We start from the raw sequence: 26,627 nt of genomic DNA on the forward strand, positions 1-26,627 counted from the left end.
GGAATCATAACACCTTGCTTGCCTTGGATTTCCCTATTCTCTGCCTCTCCATATTTGCCCCTTGCTTCTTTTCTCCTTCTGTCCTTTCTCTCTTGTACCCATGGCTGCAGGGGTTGATGGACTCCGCATACTCGGCTGGAATGTGAGGGGCCTGAACGACCGCATTAAGCGGGCTCTGGTTTTATCTCAGGTGAGAAAGTATAGGGCAGATATCATATGCCTTTCCGAAACGCACCTAGTTGGTACTAGAACCTTGGCTCTCAGGAAGCCCTGGGTGGGTCTCTCCTATCATTCCACCTTCTCTGCTAACTCCAGGGGGGTTTCAGTTTTGGTGCGGAAGTCGGTTAATTTCCACTTAGTTCATAGCCAAATTGACCAATATGGCAGGTATGTATTTCTTAGGGCCTATGTTAACCGTACACTTTTACACATACTTGCTGTCTATGTCCCTCCCCCCTACAATAATGAAGTACTCAGGCAGGCAATGTCGTTTCTTGCTACTTCTCCCTCAGCTCCGGTCCTTTGCATCGGTGACTTCAATAATGTTTTGGATAAAGTTTATATAGATGGGCTTAACTTCCCCCTTCTCTACCCTCTGCCTCCCCGTCCCCCACTCCGTTCGCGAGGTTGGTTTCCGAGCTTGGATTCCTGGATATTTGGAGGTTGAGACACCCTAAACAACTCCAATACTCCTGCCACTCGGCCAGCTTTCACTCGTTCTCGAGAATAGACTTGGCCCTCGTCTTCCCTGATCTCACTGCTAGAATACTGGATGTCCAGTACCTTCAGAGGGGAATCTCGGATCACTCACCTATGCTGGTGGTCCTAGATTCTGTTCCTGCCTGTGGGGCTAAACTCTGGAAATTGAATCCCTTCTGGTTGACCTTGCTGACTGACCACGAGGCCTTGCTTAGTGAATGGAGTTATTTTGGGGTTCATAATGCGTCCTGTTCTGATCCACTGGTTAAGCATGACGCATTTAAAGCTTCACTACGGGGCTCCTTCATACGACAAATAGCTAATGTCAAGAAATCTAGTAGGGAGGAAGAGATGCGCCTGGAGCTCGCCTGTTCCCAATCCGAGTCTGCTTACCTCACTACTAGGGCCCTTGATGATCAGGCAAGTTGGGATTTGGCCAGGAAAGCCTGGTCTGACCACTTGCTTGATAAATCAAGGCGCAAATTACTTTTCTCCCAGCACACCCTCTATTCACAATCGGACACGGGGGGTAGTTACTTGGCCTTTCTGGCTCGGGGAGAGAGAACGGGGGGTTCCATTCAGCAGGTCTGTGATACTCAGGGTGACATGGTATATGCCACTCCTGAAATAGCCCAGGTATTCCAGTCCTTTTATTCTTCGTTGTATGCCTCTAGGGTCATCTATACCCCCACTCAACTACAGCAATATCTTTCAGACATTGCCCTGCCACAGCTGTCCCAACAATCTGTAGATATTTTGGATGCTAATATCACCCCAGAGGAGGTTGAGGCTGCTATTGCCTCCTTCCCTAATAAAAAGGCCCCGGGTAGCGACGGTATACCGGTTGAAGTTTATAAACAATATCGTGCATACTTTGTCCCCTATCTTTTGACTCTCTTTAATACATTGATGGAGGGCGCTCGTCTACCTCCCTCTATGTCCGAAGCTATTATTGTGGTGATCCTTAAACCGGGTAAAGACCCTATGGCCCCGGAGTCCTACCGCCCGATTTCATTGCTACCTACTGATGTCAAGATTTTGGCCAAAATTCTGGCACTTAGACTCAATAGTGTTATCACCTCGATCATTCATGATGACCAGACAGGATTTATGCCAGGCAAGTCCACCCTCCAAAATTTGAGGCGACTGTTTTGTCACCTGCAGATGGAGGACCGCCCCGAGTCGGGGGCTGTGGTGGTTTCCTTGGATGCTGCCAAGGCCTTCGACTCTGTAGAATGGGAGTATTTGTGGGAAGTCCTTAGACGGTTTGCTTTGGGCCCCAAATTCATATGCTGGGTACAATTACTCTATTCCTCTCCCGTGGCTCGGATATCTGTCAATGGCTATGTGACGTCCCCATTTGCTTTGTCCCGTGGTACTAGACAGGGCTGCCCACTCTCCCCTGCCCTTTTTGCCCTGGCTGTAGAGCCATTGGCATGTTTCATCAGAGCGTCCCCTGATGTTAGGGGCATCACTATTGACGGACATGAGGATGTTATTGCATTATATGCCGATGACATCCTCTTGTTCCTCAGAGACCCTGATGCTTCCCTGACCTCCCTTCTGGGTATTGTTGATACATTTGGCCTTTACTCCGGCCTGACTATCAACTGGAATAAATCTAATGTCTTTCCCATATCTGGTATTCTTCCTGACCCGTTGCCAGATGTGTCCTCCTTGGCCTGGACCCTTCGCTTTCAGTATCTTGGTGTCTGGATCACTCCTAATGTTAAGTCTTTTGTACATCAAAACATTGACCAGGTCACGGTGGATCTGAAGCGACGGGTTCATGTATGGAAGAAGCTTCCCCTTACTGTCACGGGTCGCATTAACCTTATCAAGATGGTGATGCAACCAAAGTATCTTTATCTATTGCAGCACTCTCCTACTTATATCCCCAAGAAAATATTCACTAACATTGATAGTGTGCTTTCCTCCTTTGTCTGGGGCGACAAAACGCCTAGGGTTGCCCTGAGAGCTCTGGTTAGGGCTTTCCCAATCTCCGGGCCTATTATCTAGCTGCTCAGCTTGCACACCTGTCTAATTGGATTCTCAGTAGGGATAGTCTCACATTTGAGAGATTCTTTGCCGAGTGTGTGGGGTCTCATTTCTCCCCTCTCCAGTTTCTTCTTTCTGCCTCTTCTACTGCTGGTCTTCCTCCTTTGCTCCGTCAATCGCTACTTGTGTGGCGTCAGGCTCACTCCTATTATTCATGGCAAGGCACAGACTCTGACACGCCACTTTGGTTCAATCCAGGATATAGGGAGTTGTTGCAGCTCTCACAGGACAACATATGGATTGGGGCGGGCCTTACCACAGTCTCGCAACTGTATGATAATGGTGTTTTCAAGTCTTTCGCACAACTGAAGGAGGAGCTTGAAATATCCAATAGATCCTTTTATCGCTATCTACAGCTCCACCATGCGGTGCAGGCACAGTTTGGGACCTCGCACCCGTCCATTTCTGACTCCCCGATTAAAGATATGGTTAGGAATTTGGGGGCAAGACACCAAGTTTCCATTTTATATGGTAGTCTTAATGCCCACATCTGTCCGAATATATTTGACCAACTTAAACTTAAATGGGAACAAGACATTGGCTCAATTGCAGATGACCAATGGCTACAGGTGTTGAGCTCACTTACATACTCTACTCCGTGTATCAAATATCAGCAGGTTTATTTCTTTGTTCTGCATAGGACATACAGAACTCCAGTTTCTTTATATAAAGTAGGCCTACGGCCTGATAGTACCTGCCCCAGATGTGGTGCCCCTGAATCTACTTTTTGGCACCTATTATGGCTGTGCCCCACTGTACATGCCTTCTGGGAAGCAGTTTGGTCGGACATTCTGCTCACTGAACCTACGCTGCCCGCCCTCTCTCCTACTATATGTATGTTTGCGCTAGACTTAGAGGAATCCTACTGCCCGGCACTATATAAATATGTTCTTTGCCTGACTACCTTAGCTAAGGTGATTATAGCGCGTAACTGGTTTGCTACTTCTTCCCCTAATGTGTACAACTGGCGAGCTCTAGTAAATGAGGTGTCAGGACACGAGAGGTTTACACATAGGTCTAGAGGGACCCTACCCCATTACCTCAGCAAGTGGGACAGGCGGAATACCTCCCGTCTGGCTGCAGCTGGAGCACTATTCTCTGACTGATTGAGGCTTCATATGTGAATTTGCGATGTTGCCGTGACACTTATTATCTCTATCTATGTGACACTGTGACACAGATGGTATTATTTACTGTATTCTTCCTGTCATTTTTTCTTTGTTTTGTTTGCTGTTCTGGTTTTGTTCTGTATTTAATGTTTTTTTTTTCTTTTCCCTGTGAAAAACTTCAATAAAAAATTACACAAGTAAAAAAAACAAAAACAAATTTAAATAAAAAAAAGCGGCGGCCAGCGGTCATCATAAATAGCAATCCATAATGTCCTTCTGCCAAGTGTTTGCGGCTGTGCGCCATCAGTGTCACCACGCCCCTACGGAGCGCGCCCCTGGGATCGGCCCGGAATACTCACCATCTCCAGTCTCAGCTGTGACAGCTCCTCCTCGCGCTCTTCAATCCTCCCCTTTAACTCCTCTATCTAATGACATGTAAGAGAATGACAGTGAGTGACACGTGCCCAGGATGGCAGCCCCGCCCTCAGCGCAGTCCCGGCCTCCATAGTCATACCTGTTGCTGCAGGGTGTGAGAGAGACGTTCCCGCTCCATCTGCTTCTCCTCCATATCCTGCTTCAGCCCCCCAATCTCTTCCTGCAGCTGCGCCCTCTCCCCCTGCAGGACGCTGATCGACTCCACCAGCTTGTGAACCCCCACGTGGGGCAGAGGGGAGACGGGGTACAGGGGGCACAGGACGCCTGTGGTGACAGAATCCAGAGAATGGCAGATCAATACACAGAAGCCGCACAGAAATCCTCCTGCATGCATAATAATATCCCATTAGTACAGGGGCGTTCTGGGCCGGGTGCTGGACATAGCTTTAGGGTACTAGTGCCGGCACCGGACACGCTGGGTACACGCTGGATGAGTTTTCTGGACAATTTGTCATTCGCAATGAATCATAGTGATAAATCGGGCAGGTTGCACAGTGTGTACGCACTATGGGGGTCATTCAGACCTGATCGCAGCAGGAAATCTTTTAGCAGTTGGGCAAAACCATGTGCAGTACAAGTGGGGCAGATGTAACATGTGCAGAGAGAGTTAGATTTGGGTGGGTTATATTGTTTCTGTGCAGGGTAAATACTGTCTGCTTTACTTTTACACTGCAATTTAGATTTCAGTTTGAACACACCCCACCCAAATCTAACTCTCTCTGCAGATGTTACATCTGCCACACCTCACCCAAATCTAACTCCCTCTGCACATGTTACATCTGCCACACCACACCCAAATCTAACTCTCTACACGTTACATCTACCCCACCAGCCACACCTCACCCAAATCAAACTCTCTCTGCACATGTTACATCTACCCCACCTGCCACACCTTACCCAAATCTAACTCTCTACACATGTTACATCTACACCCCCCCCCCCCCCCTGCACTGCACATTGGAGGTCATTCTGACCCGATTGCTCGCTGCAGTTTATCGCAGAGGTGCGATCGGGTCAGAACTGCGCATGTGACGGCGCCGCAGTGCGCCAGCGCATGCCTGACGGCCGAAGGCTGTCGGGCCACTACGATCGTCTCTGCCTGATTGACAGGCAGAGGAGATCGCTGGGCGGAACGGCGGCGCTTGGCCGCCGTTTCGTAAGCGCGGTCCGGCCAACACAGCCGTGGCCGGACCGAACGGGGGGGCAGGCCGCAGCGGCTGCCCCCGCGGTTGAAAGGAGACTGATGACTACATGGCATGGTTTGTACCTGGGTGTGTGCGGTGTCACAGGCGGCTGCGAGATCCAGCACTGCAGGGAAAACTATGGCACTGACATCCAGTGTGTGATTGTGACGGGGCAGTGACACAAGCAGCCAGCACAGGATGCGGTCAGGATCGCCGCGTCCGCGCAGCAGGGATAAAGCTGTCTGCTGCAGCCTCCGCCCCCCTATTATTGGCCCCTGCACACACGTGACAGTGCAGGAACCCAGCAGCAACCACCTCGCGGCCATTGCCGCCAGCCACCTCACCTGGACTGACGCACACTCCCTTCCTCCATTGTACCGTGCTGGTCCGCAGGTAAGGCGGCGCTCTGTACAGTGTATGGTACATGCAGGGGGCAGATGTATTAAGCCTGGAGAAGACATAAAGCAGTGATAAAGCAGTGATAAGTGCCAGGTGATAACGCACCAGCCAATCAGCTCCAATATGTACATTTACAGTTAGGAGCTGATTGGCTGATGCGTTAACACCTGGCACTTATCACTGATTTATCACTGCTTTATGTCTTCTCCAGGCTTAATACATCTGCCTCAATATTTGGGGGGGGGGGGGGGGGGGGCACTATTATGATTGCAGCAGCCTATATTTTCTGTAATGCATATGTGTGTGTGGGGGTCATATCCAAAATCCAAAAATATACTGGTAGGTTAACTGGTTGCCAACAAAATGCACCCTGTGCGTGTACGTGTGATAGGGAATATAGGGGGTCATTCCGAGTTGATCGCTCGCTAGCAGTTTTTAGCAGTCGTGCAAATGCACAGTCGCCGCCCACGTGGGAGGGTATTTTCACTTTGCAGGAGTGCGGACGCTTGTGCAGCCGAGCGCCTGTAAACACATTTTGTGCAGAACAAGACCAGCCCTGTAGTTAGGGTGGTCTTCAGTATGCCGGCTGTCGGGATCCTGGCGCACAGTATACCGGCGCCGGAATCCCGACAGCCGGCATACCGACACTTATTCTCCCTCGTGGGGGTCCACGACCCCCCTGGAGGGAGAATAAAATAGCGTGATAGCGCGCCACCGTGCCCGCAGCGTGGCGAGCGCAGCAAGCCCGCAAGGGGCTCATTTGCGCTCGCCACATTGTCGGTAAGCCGGCAGTCGGGCTCCCGGCGCCTGTATGCTGGTCGCCAGGAGCCCGACCGCCGGCCTACCATACTAAGCCCCTGTAGTTACTTATCCTGTGCGATGATTGCTGCGACGAGTGACACGATAATGACGTCGGATACCCACCCAGCAAACGCCCGGCCACGACTGCATTTTTCCCAAACACTCCCAGATAATGGTCAGTTGACACCAGACACTCCCACTTCCTGTCGATCTCCTTGCATCCGCCAGTGCGACTGAAAGTGTCGCTAGAACCTGTGCAAAACCACAAAGGACTTCGTACCCGTACAACGTGCGTGCGCTTTGCTGTGCATACGCATGCGCAGATTAGCTTTTTTTTCACTGATCACTACACAGCGAACAACGGCAGCAGCTAGCGATCAACTTGGAATGACCCCCATACACTGTAAGCTCCACTGGGGCAGGGAGTGATGTGAATGGGCAATATTCTCTGTACAGCGCTGCGGAATATGTGCGCGATATATAAATAACTGGTAATAAAATAAATACAAATATTCATGTGTGCTATATATTCTGTGTATGTATGTATGTGTATGTAGAATGGCACTCTAGGTACGATTATTCAACTGCCGGGGTGCCCTCCAATTCACCCAGATACATGCTCAATATCCGTATATACTGTACAGACCAGGCGGCACTCCATCGGACTTAAACAGGTGAAGACAGGTATAATGCTCAGAAGCCAACATTTCAAGGCCCTTCGGCCTTTTCGTCAGGGCGTGACAGAGTAACAGTGTATGTATATATATATATATGGTCGAAAAGAGAAACGGGGGCGCTCAGATGTCACGGTGCACTACCACTAATAAATAGTAAAATTATGAAATCAAGTGTATAGAATAAGTGACACTTCCTCTAAAGTAAGAGTGGCTGCAACCTTAAGCAATAGATATGTGCTTGGAAAACACATAAACAAAATTTTTAGAAAGTGAAGTAAAGGGCGCCTGTTAGTGTCTAATAAAATTATAGAGCTGATGTGATTGAGAACAGGATACTACTTATCTGTCATAAATAGACTTTTGCTTCAGTCATTGGACCAGTACAGGTACATGAAAAAAGAAGAACAAAATAACATAGCGCGTACTGTTTTTACGCAATCACAATCTACAGATCATATAAACCAATTGTGTGTTAAAAAACTTTCTGGGTAAAGGTAAATCCCACAAATTTAAAATCCACAGCCAGGGATTTTGTTTTAAAAGTTTTTCACCATAAAACACACATAAAACATAAAGGTAGAAGTATAAAATATACAGTGTTCAATCTATAGATAAAATGGACCAATTATGTGTTTAAAACTTTCTGGGTATATGCAAGTCCCAAAAATTTAAAATCCACAGCCAGGGATTTTTTAAAAGTTTTTTTCACAAAATTTAATAAAACACATAAAACATGAAAGGTAGAAGTAATGCGAGCGTACAAGATAAAATTGAATGACAAGCTTATCTGTCCATATTAGGACTGGGATACATCAGATCTTTCGTAAGCATCCAAGATAAATAGTAAAATTTCAAACGTACAAAAATTAAATATTAAAACAGCTTATCTGCCCATAAGGGAAGTTCAGGTGCATCAGTCCCAACGCGTTTCGTCCTTAACTAGACTTCATCATGGGGATAAGGTCAGTAAGCAAAGATGCTCTATTTATACCTGAAGAGAGAGTGAGAACCCAGCACATGGCCAGGTAATTGATGACATCACTTCCTGTTAGGTGATGTCGAATTTAGGCAATGGGAGACAGTTTAATTAAACTTTCAGGCATGGTGGCTACATATTGTGTGTATAGAGGGCACAAACAGGTGATAGGCAGGGAAATTGTAATGAAAAACGAAGCTTAAAAGCTTCGTATGGCGCTGTGCAGCGCGGTGGAACGCACGCTGGAACGCACAGCTAGTTCCTGGCGTGGTCCGCCGCGCGTCACTTCCGGTTTTGCGGAAGGTACTTCCGCCGGCCGGTGGAACGCACTGTGGAACGCATCGTCATCTCCGTGACGATGCGCTCTGCACAGCGGAGCTTAGCAGCAGTAATCAACTGCTGCTTCAGTAATCAGTGAAACAAGGGGGGCAGTGACGAGGGATGGCAGTGGACGAACTAATTAGAATATATAAGTACATGTGTATATAGGAACATATCCGGATTAAAGATAGAGATAAAGGAAATAAATATAAAAATAAATATAAATATAAAAATAATAATAAAAATAAAAATAATAATAATAAAAATGAAAATAAATATAAATGTAAATATAAAATATATATAAAATATATATTTAAAAAAGACATATATATATGAAATAGTGATATAGTTCTTTCTCCATATATAGAGGTATGTCCCATCTTAGTAAGTTTTCATCATAAAGTCCGTAGTGGTTCACACGTAGTGCTCGTGAAGTTAAAAACGTCCAAAATAAAGCTGGATAGAGCCGGTTTTCCGCCAATAGGCTGGAATATTAAAAGGATAAAAGATTTATATTACACGATGGCTAGGGATGATTAGGAATAGGTGTAGTATAACATACAGAGATGTGAGATGTGCAATTGAGTTGCAGGTGATTATATTGACTCAAGGTCATAACGAAGGAAGGTGCGATAATATAGTGCAATTGTGGTCATAATATATTACTATTTTGTGTTAAAAGTATAGGTGATGAGTCTTTTATAAAAAAGGGGCGATTTCAAATGCTTCATTGAAGCCCAGCGGTGCCATAGTTTGCAGTTCAAAGATCCAGAACATCTCTCTTTTCGATAATTTGTTCAATATATCTCCTCCTCTTTCTCCTGATTTAATTTGCTCGATGGCTTTGAATGTCAGGTCTTCGGGATTGGATTTGTGTTTTTCCTTAAAATGTTTGGAAACAGCGTGATTCTCTACTTTATTTTTTATATTTCGGACATGTTCCTGTAGTCGAATTTTGAGTAGTCTTTTCGTTTTGCCCACGTATTTTAGGCCACATGTGCATTCTAAAAGATATATGACCATGGTTGAGTTACAGTTCATGAAGTCTTTGATTAGATATTCTTTCGAGTTGTTATGATTGGAGAAGTGTCTTCTAACCGGATGTACAAACTTGCACATGTTGCAGTTTCCACATTTATAATTTCCTTTGCACTTAGGCATCCCGATTTTGTTTGTAGGCTCTTCTTTTTTCAAGAGACTTGGGGCTATGATGTCTTTGAGACTTTTGGTCTTTCTAAAGACAATTTTTGGGCGTTCTGGAATGATGTCTTTGAGGACGGGATCCAGTAAAAGGAGGTTCCAGTGTTTATTAAACGACTTCTTTATGGACTGTTCCTGACAGTTGTACGTAGTGATAAAGGGGATGAATTTCTCATCAGATTTCTCTTTGATCGGTTCAGTCTTGACATCATAAACTTTCTCAAGTGCCTTCTTGATGGTAGTCTCTGGATATTGTCTCTCTTTGAATCTCCCCGCATAAAGTTCCAGTTGTTTGGCGCACTCATCTGGATTGCTGCAGTTACGTCTGATCCGGTGAAATTGGGAGTATGGGATGTTGTTCTTCCAACCCTTTGCATGACAGCTTTTATAGTGTAGGTAACTGTTAGTGTCCACTTGTTTAATATAGTTGCAGGTGGTGATTTTTTGATTTGCACTTGATAAGGTCAGGTCCAGAAAGTCGATCTTCTCTTTGTCCATATGATGTGTGAATTTTAGGTTATAGTCGTTAGTAGATATTAAGTTGAAGAAAGCCAGAAAGTCTTCTTCTTGACCTTCCCAGATTATGAGAATATCATCAATATAGCGTTTATAAAGTATCAGCTGATCGATACATGGATTGTTGGAATGAATATGCTCCTCCTCCCAGCTTCCCATGAGGAGATTCGCGAAGCTGGGCGCAAAAATCGTCCCCATGGCTGTCCCACATGTCTGGAGAAAATAAGTGTCCTGGAATTTAAAGTAATTGTGACGGAGAATGAACCTGATAAAGTCACAAATGGCATCTTTATGGAGTGTGGAGAGATCTAAATCCCTGTCCAGAAACCTCCGACACGCTTCAATCCCTTTTTCGTGTACAATGCATGTGTAGAGGCTCTGGACATCTATGGTGATCCACAAGTAAGAATTCTTCCACTGTACCATTGGTAATATGTCCAAGACGTTCTTCGTGTCTTTGAGATATGACGGGAGTTGTACCACGTATTTCTGAAGAAAGACATCTGTGTACTCAGACATATGTGCTGTCAATGAGTCAATTCCAGCAATAATGGGCCGACCTAGTGGATTAACAAGGGACTTGTGTATCTTTGGTAGGAAGTAGAAGATGGGTATGACCGGATTTGATGTCATTAAGTACTGGAATTCTTCTTTTTCCAAGATTTGATTATGAAGATATTGTACTAGTAAAACTCTCAATTCTTCAACGAATGTATTTGTGGGGTCGTTAGGAAGTTTTCTGTATGAGGTGTCGTCACTGAGGAGACGGGTAGCTTCTGTCACATATGCATCTCTGTCCATTATTACGAGGCCTCCTCCTTTGTCCGCCTGCTTAATGACAATGTTTCTATTTTCTTGTAATTTTTTCAGTGCTTCTTTTTCAGCATTTTTTAGGTTTGAGAATTTGCTTTTTTCATGATCTTCTTCACATAAATCTTTTTTGACTTGTTCATAGAACACATTGATGTAGTTGCCTTTGGACTCTAGAGGATAAAATTTTGATTTTCTTTTCAAACCGGATTTGGTTGCTTGAGATGGTGTGGTTTCTTTATCTTTTCTTGCGAAATGTCTCTTTAGTGTCAATGCTCTGACAAACTTGTTGAGATCAATAAAAGTCTCAAATTTATTCATCTGATATGTCGGGGCGAATTTTAGTCCTTTGCCAAGTAAAGAAATTTCTGCCGTGCTTAAGGTTTGTTTTGACAGGTTAAATATTCCTTTTTCCTGAGGGTCTATTTGAGGTATCTTTTTTTCGGGTTTTGTCCTGCCGCTGCCCCTTGTGCCTCTTCTTCTGGGTAGCTTCTTTTTGTGGGGGCTTGAGCCTTGAATCTCTCTCTGAAGAAGGTTTTCTTGGTAGTTGCTGGATTGTCTGTGTCCGGGTCCGGTGATAAAAAATCCGAGTCGCTATTGGAGTCCAGGCGTTGTAAAGCAGAGAACCTATTCTTCAGAGGTAAAGGTTTCATGTACGGAGAAACTTGATAGTTTGTAGTTCTCCATCTTTCCTGATTGCCTTTCTTTTGATATGGGGTTGTCTTCCATCTTTTAGTCCTTCGGTCTTGATAGACAGGGATACGGTTATAGTTATTTTCTTGGAATCTGCTCCAATTATTCACTTGGTTGTGCGCGTAATCTTCTTTATCTCTCAGGTATTTCTTTTGCTTACCTTTGATCACCTCTTCTTCTATACGTTCTATTTTCTTGGTTAGGGTAGCATCATTGGCTTTGAATTCCTCCTTATCTTGATGTCGTACTAGTATTTGTTCTTTTTTCTTTATGTCCTCCTCAATTGTGGTAAGAATATTCCTTTTCTCTGAGATGATTAGCCTCATTAGTTCTAATGAGCAGTTGTGGAGTGTTTCATCCCATTTCTTTATAAAATCCTGTTTATCCTGACCAAAAGTAGGTCTTTTGATAAGGCGTAGTCCTCTTGGGATTCTATTTACTGAGATGTATTGCTCCAAACCTTTGATCTCCCACCATGCTTTGATTTCTTTGGTTAGGAGTCTTTCTGTTTCCCAGAAAAGTGAGTCCATGTCCTCATCGTTAACAGTCACTTGAGATATGCTTGGATTTTCTTCGTTAAAAATCTGTTGACAGAGGTTGTTTCTTTTTTCCAAACCTCTATTTTTAAACATTATGGTGTACAGTGTGTCTAGCTGCCTCCGAGAGAAACCAGAAAATGTAGTCGAAAAGAGAAACGGGGGCGCTCAGATGTCACGGTGCACTACCACTAATAAATAGTAAAATTATGAAATCAAGTGTATAGAATAAGTGACACTTCCTCTAAAGTAAGAGTGGCTGCAACCTTAAGCAATAGATATGTGCTTGGAAAACACATAAACAAAATTTTTAGAAAGTGAAGTAAAGGGCGCCTGTTAGTGTCTAATAAAATTATAGAGCTGATGTGATTGAGAACAGGATACTACTTATCTGTCATAAATAGACTTTTGCTTCAGTCATTGGACCAGTACAGGTACATGAAAAAAGAAGAACAAAATAACATAGCGCGTACTGTTTTTACGCAATCACAATCTACAGATCATATAAACCAATTGTGTGTTAAAAAACTTTCTGGGTAAAGGTAAATCCCACAAATTTAAAATCCACAGCCAGGGATTTTGTTTTAAAAGTTTTTCACCATAAAACACACATAAAACATAAAGGTAGAAGTATAAAATATACAGTGTTCAATCTATAGATAAAATGGACCAATTATGTGTTTAAAACTTTTTGGGTATATGCAAGTCCCAAAAATTTAAAATCCACAGCCAGGGATTTTTTTAAAGTTTTTTCACAAAATTTAATAAAACACATAAAACATGAAAGGTAGAAGTAATGCGAGCGTACAAGATAAAATTGAATGACAAGCTTATCTGTCCATATTAGGACTGGGATACATCAGATCTTTCGTAAGCATCCAAGATAAATAGTAAAATTTCAAACGTACAAAAATTAAATATTAAAACAGCTTATCTGCCCATAAGGGAAGTTCAGGTGCATCAGTCCCAACGCGTTTCGTCCTTAACTAGACTTCATCATGGGGATAAGGTCAGTAAGCAAAGATGCTCTATTTATACCTGAAGAGAGAGTGAGAACCCAGCACATGGCCAGGTAATTGATGACATCACTTCCTGTTAGGTGATGTCGAATTTAGGCAATGGGAGACAGTTTAATTAAACTTTCAGGCATGGTGGCTACATATTGTGTGTATAGAGGGCACAAACAGGTGATAGGCAGGGAAATTGTAATGAAAAACGAAGCTTAAAAGCTTCGTATGGCGCTGTGCAGCGCGGTGGAACGCACGCTGGAACGCACAGCTAGTTCCTGGCGTGGTCCGCCGCGCGTCACTTCCGGTTTTGCGGAAGGTACTTCCGCCGGCCGGTGGAACGCACTGTGGAACGCATCGTCATCTCCGTGACGATGCGCTCTGCACAGCGGAGCTTAGCAGCAGTAATCAACTGCTGCTTCAGTAATCAGTGAAACAAGGGGGGCAGTGACGAGGGATGGCAGTGGACGAACTAATTAGAATATATAAGTACATGTGTATATAGGAACATATCCGGATTAAAGATAGAGATAAAGGAAATAAATATAAAAATAATAATAAAAATAAAAATAATAATAATAAAAATAAAAATGAAAATAAATATAAATGTAAATATAAAATATATATAAAATATATATTTAAAAAAGACATATATATATGAAATAGTGATATAGTTCTTTCTCCATATATAGAGGTATGTCCCATCTTAGTAAGTTTTCATCATAAAGTCCGTAGTGGTTCACACGTAGTGCTCGTGAAGTTAAAAACGTCCAAAATAAAGCTGGATAGAGCCGGTTTTCCACCAATAGGCTGGAATATTAAAAGGATAAAAGATTTATATTACACGATGGCTAGGGATGATTAGGAATAGGTGTAGTATAACATACAGAGATGTGAGATGTGCAATTGAGTTGCAGGTGATTATATTGACTCAAGGTCATAACGAAGGAAGGTGCGATAATATAGTGCAATTGTGGTCATAATATATTACTATTTTGTGTTAAAAGTATAGGTGATGAGTCTTTTATAAAAAAGGGGCGATTTCAAATGCTTCATTGAAGCCCAGCGGTGCCATAGTTTGCAGTTCAAAGATCCAGAACATCTCTCTTTTCGATAATTTGTTCAATATATCTCCTCCTCTTTCTCCTGATTTAATTTGCTCGATGGCTTTGAATGTCAGGTCTTCGGGATTGGATTTGTGTTTTTCCTTAAAATGTTTGGAAACAGCGTGATTCTCTACTTTATTTTTTATATTTCGGACATGTTCCTGTAGTCGAATTTTGAGTAGTCTTTTCGTTTTGCCCACGTATTTTAGGCCACATGTGCATTCTAAAAGATATATGACCATGGTTGAGTTACAGTTCATGAAGTCTTTGATTAGATATTCTTTCGAGTTGTTATGATTGGAGAAGTGTCTTCTAACCGGATGTACAAACTTGCACATGTTGCAGTTTCCACATTTATAATTTCCTTTGCACTTAGGCATCCCGATTTTGTTTGTAGGCTCTTCTTTTTTCAAGAGACTTGGGGCTATGATGTCTTTGAGACTTTTGGTCTTTCTAAAGACAATTTTTGGGCGTTCTGGAATGATGTCTTTGAGGACGGGGTCCAGTAAAAGGAGGTTCCAGTGTTTATTAAACGACTTCTTTATGGACTGTTCCTGACAGTTGTACGTAGTGATAAAGGGGATGAATTTCTCATCAGATTTCTCTTTGATCGGTTCAGTCTTGACATCATAAACTTTCTCAAGTGCCTTCTTGATGGTAGTCTCTGGATATTGTCTCTCTTTGAATCTCCCCGCATAAAGTTCCAGTTGTTTGGCGCACTCATCTGGATTGCTGCAGTTACGTCTGATCCGGTGAAATTGGGAGTATGGGATGTTGTTCTTCCAACCCTTTGCATGACAGCTTTTATAGTGTAGGTAACTGTTAGTGTCCACTTGTTTAATATAGTTGCAGGTGGTGATTTTTTGATTTGCACTTGATAAGGTCAGGTCCAGAAAGTCGATCTTCTCTTTGTCCATATGATGTGTGAATTTTAGGTTATAGTCGTTAGTAGATATTAAGTTGAAGAAAGCCAGAAAGTCTTCTTCTTGACCTTCCCAGATTATGAGAATATCATCAATATAGCGTTTATAAAGTATCAGCTGATCGATACATGGATTGTTGGAATGAATATGCTCCTCCTCCCAGCTTCCCATGAGGAGATTCGCGAAGCTGGGCGCAAAAATCGTCCCCATGGCTGTCCCACATGTCTGGGGAAAATAAGTGTCCTGGAATTTAAAGTAATTGTGACGGAGAATGAACCTGATAAAGTCACAAATGGCATCTTTATGGAGTGTGGAGAGATCTAAATCCCTGTCCAGAAACCTCCGACACGCTTCAATCCCTTTTTCGTGTACAATGCATGTGTAGAGGCTCTGGACATCTATGGTGATCCACAAGTAAGAATTCTTCCACTGTACCATTGGTAATATGTCCAAGACGTTCTTCGTGTCTTTGAGATATGACGGGAGTTGTACCACGTATTTCTGAAGAAAGACATCTATGTACTCAGACATATGTGCTGTCAATGAGTCAATTCCAGCAATAATGGGCCGACCTGGTGGATTAACAAGGGACTTGTGTATCTTTGGTAGGAAGTAGAAGATGGGTATGACCGGATTTGATGTCATTAAGTACTGGAATTCTTCTTTTTCCAAGATTTGATTATGAAGATATTGTACTAGTAAAACTCTCAATTCTTCAACGAATGTATTTGTGGGGTCGTTAGGAAGTTTTCTGTATGAGGTGTCGTCACTGAGGAGACGGGTAGCTTCTGTCACATATGCATCTCTGTCCATTATTACGAGGCCTCCTCCTTTGTCCGCCTGCTTAATGACAATGTTTCTATTTTCTTGTAATTTTTTCAGTGCTTCTTTTTCAGCATTTTTTAGGTTTGAGAATTTGCTTTTTTCATGATCTTCTTCACATAAATCTTTTTTGACTTGTTCATAGAACACATTGATGTAGTTGCCTTTGGACTCTAGAGGATAAAATTTTGATTTTCTTTTCAAACCGGATTTGGTTGCTTGAGATGGTGTGGTTTCTTTATCTTTTCTTGCGAAATGTCTCTTTAGTGTCAATGCTCTGACAAACTTGTTGAGATCAATAAAAGTCTCAAATTTATTCATCTGATATGTCGGGGCGAATTTTAGTCCTTTGCCAAGTAAAGAAATTTCTGCCGTGCTTAAGGTTTGTTTTGACAGGTTAAATATTCCTTTTTCCTGAGGGTCTATTTGAGGTATCTTTTTTTCGGGTTTTGTCCTGCCGCTGCCCCTTGTGCCTCTTCTTCTGGGTAGCTTCTTTTTGTGGGGGCTTGAGCCTTGAATCTCTCTCTGAAGAAGGTTTTCTTGGTAGTTGCTGGATTGTCTGTGTCCGGGTCCGGTGATAAAAAATCCGAGTCGCTATTGGAGTCCAGGCGTTGTAAAGCAGAGAACCTATTCTTCAGAGGTAAAGGTTTCATGTACGGAGAAACTTGATAGTTTGTAGTTCTCCATCTTTCCTGATTGCCTTTCTTTTGATATGGGGTTGTCTTCCATCTTTTAGTCCTTCGGTCTTGATAGACAGGGATACGGTTATAGTTATTTTCTTGGAATCTGCTCCAATTATTCACTTGGTTGTGCGCGTAATCTTCTTTATCTCTCAGGTATTTCTTTTGCTTACCTTTGATCACCTCTTCTTCTATACGTTCTATTTTCTTGGTTAGGGTAGCATCATTGGCTTTGAATTCCTCCTTATCTTGATGTCGTACTAGTATTTGTTCTTTTTTCTTTATGTCCTCCTCAATTGTGGTAAGAATATTCCTTTTCTCTGAGATGATTAGCCTCATTAGTTCTAATGAGCAGTTGTGGAGTGTTTCATCCCATTTCTTTATAAAATCCTGTTTATCCTGACCAAAAGTAGGTCTTTTGATAAGGCGTAGTCCTCTTGGGATTCTATTTACTGAGATGTATTGCTCCAAACCTTTGATCTCCCACCATGCTTTGATTTCTTTGGTTAGGAGTCTTTCTGTTTCCCAGAAAAGTGAGTCCATGTCCTCATCGTTAACAGTCACTTGAGATATGCTTGGATTTTCTTCGTTAAAAATCTGTTGACAGAGGTTGTTTCTTTTTTCCAAACCTCTATTTTTAAACATTATGGTGTACAGTGTGTCTAGCTGCCTCCGAGAGAAACCAGAAAATGTAGTCGAAAAGAGAAACGGGGGCGCTCAGATGTCACGGTGCACTACCACTAATAAATAGTAAAATTATGAAATCAAGTGTATAGAATAAGTGACACTTCCTCTAAAGTAAGAGTGGCTGCAACCTTAAGCAATAGATATGTGCTTGGAAAACACATAAACAAAATTTTTAGAAAGTGAAGTAAAGGGCGCCTGTTAGTGTCTAATAAAATTATAGAGCTGATGTGATTGAGAACAGGATACTACTTATCTGTCATAAATAGACTTTTGCTTCAGTCATTGGACCAGTACAGGTACATGAAAAAAGAAGAACAAAATAACATAGCGCGTACTGTTTTTACGCAATCACAATCTACAGATCATATAAACCAATTGTGTGTTAAAAAACTTTCTGGGTAAAGGTAAATCCCACAAATTTAAAATCCACAGCCAGGGATTTTGTTTTAAAAGTTTTTCACCATAAAACACACATAAAACATAAAGGTAGAAGTATAAAATATACAGTGTTCAATCTATAGATAAAATGGACCAATTATGTGTTTAAAACTTTCTGGGTATATGCAAGTCCCAAAAATGTAAAATCCACAGCCAGGGATTTTTTAAAAGTTTTTTCACAAAATTTAATAAAACACATAAAACATGAAAGGTAGAAGTAATGCGAGCGTACAAGATAAAATTGAATGACAAGCTTATCTGTCCATATTAGGACTGGGATACATCAGATCTTTCGTAAGCATCCAAGATAAATAGTAAAATTTCAAACGTACAAAAATTAAATATTAAAACAGCTTATCTGCCCATAAGGGAAGTTCAGGTGCATCAGTCCCAACGCGTTTCGTCCTTAACTAGACTTCATCATGGGGATAAGGTCAGTAAGCAAAGATGCTCTATTTATACCTGAAGAGAGAGTGAGAACCCAGCACATGGCCAGGTAATTGATGACATCACTTCCTGTTAGGTGATGTCGAATTTAGGCAATGGGAGACAGTTTAATTAAACTTTCAGGCATGGTGGCTACATATTGTGTGTATAGAGGGCACAAACAGGTGATAGGCAGGGAAATTGTAATGAAAAACGAAGCTTAAAAGCTTCGTATGGCGCTGTGCAGCGCGGTGGAATGCACGCTGGAACGCACAGCTAGTTCCTGGCGTGGTCCGCCGCACGTCACTTCCGGTTTTGCGGAAGGTACTTCCGCCGGCCGGTGGAACGCACTGTGGAACGCATCGTCATCTCCGTGACGATGCGCTCTGCACAGCGGAGCTTAGCAGCAGTAATCAACTGCTGCTTCAGTAATCAGTGAAACAAGGGGGGCAGTGACGAGGGATGGCAGTGGACGAACTAATTAGAATATATAAGTACATGTGTATATAGGAACATATCCGGATTAAAGATAGAGATAAAGGAAATAAATATAAAAATAAATATAAATATAAAAATAAAAATAATAATAATAAAAATAAAAATGAAAATAAATATAAATGTAAATATAAAATATATATAAAATATATATATAAAAAAGACATATATATATGAAATAGTGATATAGTTCTTTCTCCATATATAGAGGTATGTCCCATCTTAGTAAGTTTTCATCATAAAGTCCGTAGTGGTTCACACGTAGTGCTCGTGAAGTTAAAAACGTCCAAAATAAAGCTGGATAGAGCCGGTTTTTCGCCAATAGGCTGGAATATTAAAAGGATAAAAGATTTATATTACACGATGGCTAGGGATGATTAGGAATAGGTGTAGTATAACATACAGAGATGTGAGATGTGCAATTGAGTTGCAGGTGATTATATTGACTCAAGGTCATAACGAAGGAAGGTGCGATAATATAGTGCAATTGTGGTCATAATATATTACTATTTTGTGTTAAAAGTATAGGTGATGAGTCTTTTATAAAAAAGGGGCGATTTCAAATGCTTCATTGAAGCCCAGCGGTGCCATAGTTTGCAGTTCAAAGATCCAGAACATCTCTCTTTTCGATAATTTGTTCAATATATCTCCTCCTCTTTCTCCTGATTTAATTTGCTCGATGGCTTTGAATGTCAGGTCTTCGGGATTGGATTTGTGTTTTTCCTTAAAATGTTTGGAAACAGCGTGATTCTCTACTTTATTTTTTATATTTCGGACATGTTCCTGTAGTCGAATTTTGAGTAGTCTTTTCGTTTTGCCCACGTATTTTAGGCCACATGTGCATTCTAAAAGATATATGACCATGGTTGAGTTACAGTTCATGAAGTCTTTGATTAGATATTCTTTCGAGTTGTTATGATTGGAGAAGTGTCTTCTAACCGGATGTACAAACTTGCACATGTTGCAGTTTCCACATTTATAATTTCCTTTGCACTTAGGCATCCCGATTTTGTTTGTAGGCTCTTCTTTTTTCAAGAGACTTGGGGCTATGATGTCTTTGAGACTTTTGGTCTTTCTAAAGACAATTTTTGGGCGTTCTGGAATGATGTCTTTGAGGACGGGGTCCAGTAAAAGGAGGTTCCAGTGTTTATTAAACGACTTCTTTATGGACTGTTCCTGACAGTTGTACGTAGTGATAAAGGGGATGAATTTCTCATCAGATTTCTCTTTGATCGGTTCAGTCTTGACATCATAAACTTTCTCAAGTGCCTTCTTGATGGTAGTCTCTGGATATTGTCTCTCTTTGAATCTCCCCGCATAAAGTTCCAGTTGTTTGGCGCACTCATCTGGATTGCTGCAGTTACGTCTGATCCGGTGAAATTGGGAGTATGGGATGTTGTTCTTCCAACCCTTTGCATGACAGCTTTTATAGTGTAGGTAACTGTTAGTGTCCACTTGTTTAATATAGTTGCAGGTGGTGATTTTTTGATTTGCACTTGATAAGGTCAGGTCCAGAAAGTCGATCTTCTCTTTGTCCATATGATGTGTGAATTTTAGGTTATAGTCGTTAGTAGATATTAAGTTGAAGAAAGCCAGAAAGTCTTCTTCTTGACCTTCCCAGATTATGAGAATATCATCAATATAGCGTTTATAAAGTATCAGCTGATCGATACATGGATTGTTGGAATGAATATGCTCCTCCTCCCAGCTTCCCATGAGGAGATTCGCGAAGCTGGGCGCAAAAATCGTCCCCATGGCTGTCCCACATGTCTGGAGAAAATAAGTGTCCTGGAATTTAAAGTAATTGTGACGGAGAATGAACCTGATAAAGTCACAAATGGCATCTTTATGGAGTGTGGAGAGATCTAAATCCCTGTCCAGAAACCTCCGACACGCTTCAATCCCTTTTTCGTGTACAATGCATGTGTAGAGGCTCTGGACATCTATGGTGATCCACAAGTAAGAATTCTTCCACTGTACCATTGGTAATATGTCCAAGACGTTCTTCGTGTCTTTGAGATATGACGGGAGTTGTACCACGTATTTCTGAAGAAAGACATCTATGTACTCAGACATATGTGCTGTCAATGAGTCAATTCCAGCAATAATGGGCCGACCTGGTGGATTAACAAGGGACTTGTGTATCTTTGGTAGGAAGTAGAAGATGGGTATGACCGGATTTGATGTCATTAAGTACTGGAATTCTTCTTTTTCCAAGATTTGATTATGAAGATATTGTACTAGTAAAACTCTCAATTCTTCAACGAATGTATTTGTGGGGTCGTTAGGAAGTTTTCTGTATGAGGTGTCGTCACTGAGGAGACGGGTAGCTTCTGTCACATATGCATCTCTGTCCATTATTACGAGGCCTCCTCCTTTGTCCGCCTGCTTAATGACAATGTTTCTATTTTCTTGTAATTTTTTCAGTGCTTCTTTTTCAGCATTTTTTAGGTTTGAGAATTTGCTTTTTTCATGATCTTCTTCACATAAATCTTTTTTGACTTGTTCATAGAACACATTGATGTAGTTGCCTTTGGACTCTAGAGGATAAAATTTTGATTTTCTTTTCAAACCGGATTTGGTTGCTTGAGATGGTGTGGTTTCTTTATCTTTTCTTGCGAAATGTCTCTTTAGTGTCAATGCTCTGACAAACTTGTTGAGATCAATAAAAGTCTCAAATTTATTCATCTGATATGTCGGGGCGAATTTTAGTCCTTTGCCAAGTAAAGAAATTTCTGCCGTGCTTAAGGTTTGTTTTGACAGGTTAAATATTCCTTTTTCCTGAGGGTCTATTTGAGGTATCTTTTTTTCGGGTTTTGTCCTGCCGCTGCCCCTTGTGCCTCTTCTTCTGGGTAGCTTCTTTTTGTGGGGGCTTGAGCCTTGAATCTCTCTCTGAAGAAGGTTTTCTTGGTAGTTGCTGGATTGTCTGTGTCCGGGTCCGGTGATAAAAAATCCGAGTCGCTATTGGAGTCCAGGCGTTGTAAAGCAGAGAACCTATTCTTCAGAGGTAAAGGTTTCATGTACGGAGAAACTTGATAGTTTGTAGTTCTCCATCTTTCCTGATTGCCTTTCTTTTGATATGGGGTTGTCTTCCATCTTTTAGTCCTTCGGTCTTGATAGACAGGGATACGGTTATAGTTATTTTCTTGGAATCTGCTCCAATTATTCACTTGGTTGTGCGCGTAATCTTCTTTATCTCTCAGGTATTTCTTTTGCTTACCTTTGATCACCTCTTCTTCTATACGTTCTATTTTCTTGGTTAGGGTAGCATCATTGGCTTTGAATTCCTCCTTATCTTGATGTCGTACTAGTATTTGTTCTTTTTTCTTTATGTCCTCCTCAATTGTGGTAAGAATATTCCTTTTCTCTGAGATGATTAGCCTCATTAGTTCTAATGAGCAGTTGTGGAGTGTTTCATCCCATTTCTTTATAAAATCCTGTTTATCCTGACCAAAAGTAGGTCTTTTGATAAGGCGTAGTCCTCTTGGGATTCTATTTACTGAGATGTATTGCTCCAAACCTTTGATCTCCCACCATGCTTTGATTTCTTTGGTTAGGAGTCTTTCTGTTTCCCAGAAAAGTGAGTCCATGTCCTCATCGTTAACAGTCACTTGAGATATGCTTGGATTTTCTTCGTTAAAAATCTGTTGACAGAGGTTGTTTCTTTTTTCCAAACCTCTATTTTTAAACATTATGGTGTACAGTGTGTCTAGCTGCCTCCGAGAGAAACCAGAAAATGTAGTCGAAAAGAGAAACGGGGGCGCTCAGATGTCACGGTGCACTACCACTAATAAATAGTAAAATTATGAAATCAAGTGTATAGAATAAGTGACACTTCCTCTAAAGTAAGAGTGGCTGCAACCTTAAGCAATAGATATGTGCTTGGAAAACACATAAACAAAATTTTTAGAAAGTGAAGTAAAGGGCGCCTGTTAGTGTCTAATAAAATTATAGAGCTGATGTGATTGAGAACAGGATACTACTTATCTGTCATAAATAGACTTTTGCTTCAGTCATTGGACCAGTACAGGTACATGAAAAAAGAAGAACAAAATAACATAGCGCGTACTGTTTTTACGCAATCACAATCTACAGATCATATAAACCAATTGTGTGTTAAAAAACTTTCTGGGTAAAGGTAAATCCCACAAATTTAAAATCCACAGCCAGGGATTTTGTTTTAAAAGTTTTTCACCATAAAACACACATAAAACATAAAGGTAGAAGTATAAAATATACAGTGTTCAATCTATAGATAAAATGGACCAATTATGTGTTTAAAACTTTCTGGGTATATGCAAGTCCCAAAAATTTAAAATCCACAGCCAGGGATTTTTTAAAAGTTTTTTCACAAAATTTAATAAAACACATAAAACATGAAAGGTAGAAGTAATGCGAGCGTACAAGATAAAATTGAATGACAAGCTTATCTGTCCATATTAGGACTGGGATACATCAGATCTTTCGTAAGCATCCAAGATAAATAGTAAAATTTCAAACGTACAAAAATTAAATATTAAAACAGCTTATCTGCCCATAAGGGAAGTTCAGGTGCATCAGTCCCAACGCGTTTCGTCCTTAACTAGACTTCATCATGGGGATAAGGTCAGTAAGCAAAGATGCTCTATTTATACCTGAAGAGAGAGTGAGAACCCAGCACATGGCCAGGTAATTGATGACATCACTTCCTGTTAGGTGATGTCGAATTTAGGCAATGGGAGACAGTTTAATTAAACTTTCAGGCATGGTGGCTACATATTGTGTGTATAGAGGGCACAAACAGGTGATAGGCAGGGAAATTGTAATGAAAAACGAAGCTTAAAAGCTTCGTATGGCGCTGTGCAGCGCGGTGGAACGCACGCTGGAACGCACAGCTAGTTCCTGGCGTGGTCCGCCGCGCGTCACTTCCGGTTTTGCGGAAGGTACTTCCGCCGGCCGGTGGAACGCACTGTGGAACGCATCGTCATCTCCGTGACGATGCGCTCTGCACAGCGGAGCTTAGCAGCAGTAATCAACTGCTGCTTCAGTAATCAGTGAAACAAGGGGGGCAGTGACGAGGGATGGCAGTGGACGAACTAATTAGAATATATAAGTACATGTGTATATAGGAACATATCCGGATTAAAGATAGAGATAAAGGAAATAAATATAAAAATAAATATAAATATAAAAATAATAATAAAAATAAAAATAATAATAATAAAAATAAAAATGAAAATAAATATAAATGTAAATATAAAATATATATAAAATATATATATAAAAAAGACATATATATATGAAATAGTGATATAGTTCTTTCTCCATATATAGAGGTATGTCCCATCTTAGTAAGTTTTCATCATAAAGTCCGTAGTGGTTCACACGTAGTGCTCGTGAAGTTAAAAACGTCCAAAATAAAGCTGGATAGAGCCGGTTTTTCGCCAATAGGCTGGAATATTAAAAGGATAAAAGATTTATATTACACGATGGCTAGGGATGATTAGGAATAGGTGTAGTATAACATACAGAGATGTGAGATGTGCAATTGAGTTGCAGGTGATTATATTGACTCAAGGTCATAACGAAGGAAGGTGCGATAATATAGTGCAATTGTGGTCATAATATATTACTATTTTGTGTTAAAAGTATAGGTGATGAGTCTTTTATAAAAAAGGGGCGATTTCAAATGCTTCATTGAAGCCCAGCGGTGCCATAGTTTGCAGTTCAAAGATCCAGAACATCTCTCTTTTCGATAATTTGTTCAATATATCTCCTCCTCTTTCTCCTGATTTAATTTGCTCGATGGCTTTGAATGTCAGGTCTTCGGGATTGGATTTGTGTTTTTCCTTAAAATGTTTGGAAACAGCGTGATTCTCTACTTTATTTTTTATATTTCGGACATGTTCCTGTAGTCGAATTTTGAGTAGTCTTTTCGTTTTGCCCACGTATTTTAGGCCACATGTGCATTCTAAAAGATATATGACCATGGTTGAGTTACAGTTCATGAAGTCTTTGATTAGATATTCTTTCGAGTTGTTATGATTGGAGAAGTGTCTTCTAACCGGATGTACAAACTTGCACATGTTGCAGTTTCCACATTTATAATTTCCTTTGCACTTAGGCATCCCGATTTTGTTTGTAGGCTCTTCTTTTTTCAAGAGACTTGGGGCTATGATGTCTTTGAGACTTTTGGTCTTTCTAAAGACAATTTTTGGGCGTTCTGGAATGATGTCTTTGAGGACGGGGTCCAGTAAAAGGAGGTTCCAGTGTTTATTAAACGACTTCTTTATGGACTGTTCCTGACAGTTGTACGTAGTGATAAAGGGGATGAATTTCTCATCAGATTTCTCTTTGATCGGTTCAGTCTTGACATCATAAACTTTCTCAAGTGCCTTCTTGATGGTAGTCTCTGGATATTGTCTCTCTTTGAATCTCCCCGCATAAAGTTCCAGTTGTTTGGCGCACTCATCTGGATTGCTGCAGTTACGTCTGATCCGGTGAAATTGGGAGTATGGGATGTTGTTCTTCCAACCCTTTGCATGACAGCTTTTATAGTGTAGGTAACTGTTAGTGTCCACTTGTTTAATATAGTTGCAGGTGGTGATTTTTTGATTTGCACTTGATAAGGTCAGGTCCAGAAAGTCGATCTTCTCTTTGTCCATATGATGTGTGAATTTTAGGTTATAGTCGTTAGTAGATATTAAGTTGAAGAAAGCCAGAAAGTCTTCTTCTTGACCTTCCCAGATTATGAGAATATCATCAATATAGCGTTTATAAAGTATCAGCTGATCGATACATGGATTGTTGGAATGAATATGCTCCTCCTCCCAGCTTCCCATGAGGAGATTCGCGAAGCTGGGCGCAAAAATCGTCCCCATGGCTGTCCCACATGTCTGGAGAAAATAAGTGTCCTGGAATTTAAAGTAATTGTGACGGAAAATGAACCTGATAAAGTCACAAATGGCATCTTTAAACACTGGAACCTCCTTTTACTGGACCCCGTCCTCAAAGACATCATTCCAGAATGCCCAAAAATTGTCTTTAGAAAGACCAAAAGTCTCAAAGACATCATAGCCCCAAGTCTCTTGAAAAAAGAAGAGCCTACAAACAAAATCGGGATGCCTAAGTGCAAAGGAAATTATAAATGTGGAAACTGCAACATGTGCAAGTTTGTACATCCGGTTAGAAGACACTTCTCCAATCATAACAACTCGAAAGAATATCTAATCAAAGACTTCATGAACTGTAACTCAACCATGGTCATATATCTTTTAGAATGCACATGTGGCCTAAAATACGTGGGCAAAACGAAAAGACTACTCAAAATTCGACTACAGGAACATGTCCGAAATATAAAAAATAAAGTAGAGAATCACGCTGTTTCCAAACATTTTAAGGAAAAACACAAATCCAATCCCGAAGACCTGACATTCAAAGCCATCGAGCAAATTAAATCAGGAGAAAGAGGAGGAGATATATTGAACAAATTATCGAAAAGAGAGATGTTCTGGATCTTTGAACTGCAAACTATGGCACCGCTGGGCTTCAATGAAGCATTTGAAATCGCCCCTTTTTTATAAAAGACTCATCACCTATACTTTTAACACAAAATAGTAATATATTATGACCACAATTGCACTATATTAT

At 41.2% G+C, this 26,627-nt stretch overlaps 1 protein-coding gene across 1 annotated transcript in view; it reads right to left on the reverse strand.

The window, feature by feature from the left end:
- Positions 1–26,627, reverse strand: part of LOC134927077 (kinesin-like protein KIFC3) — a 280,022-nt gene that overhangs the window by 203,724 nt on the left and 49,671 nt on the right. The window contains exons 5-6 of the mRNA XM_063921075.1: positions 4,381–4,565; positions 4,226–4,291 (exon numbers count right to left, since the gene is read on the reverse strand). Coding sequence (XP_063777145.1) covers positions 4,226–4,291; positions 4,381–4,565 — 251 coding nt within the window. The remainder of the gene's footprint in view (positions 1–4,225; positions 4,292–4,380; positions 4,566–26,627) is intronic.

This window comes from Pseudophryne corroboree, chromosome 5, assembly GCF_028390025.1.
Source record: "Pseudophryne corroboree isolate aPseCor3 chromosome 5, aPseCor3.hap2, whole genome shotgun sequence".
Lineage (NCBI taxonomy): Eukaryota > Metazoa > Chordata > Amphibia > Anura > Myobatrachidae > Pseudophryne > Pseudophryne corroboree.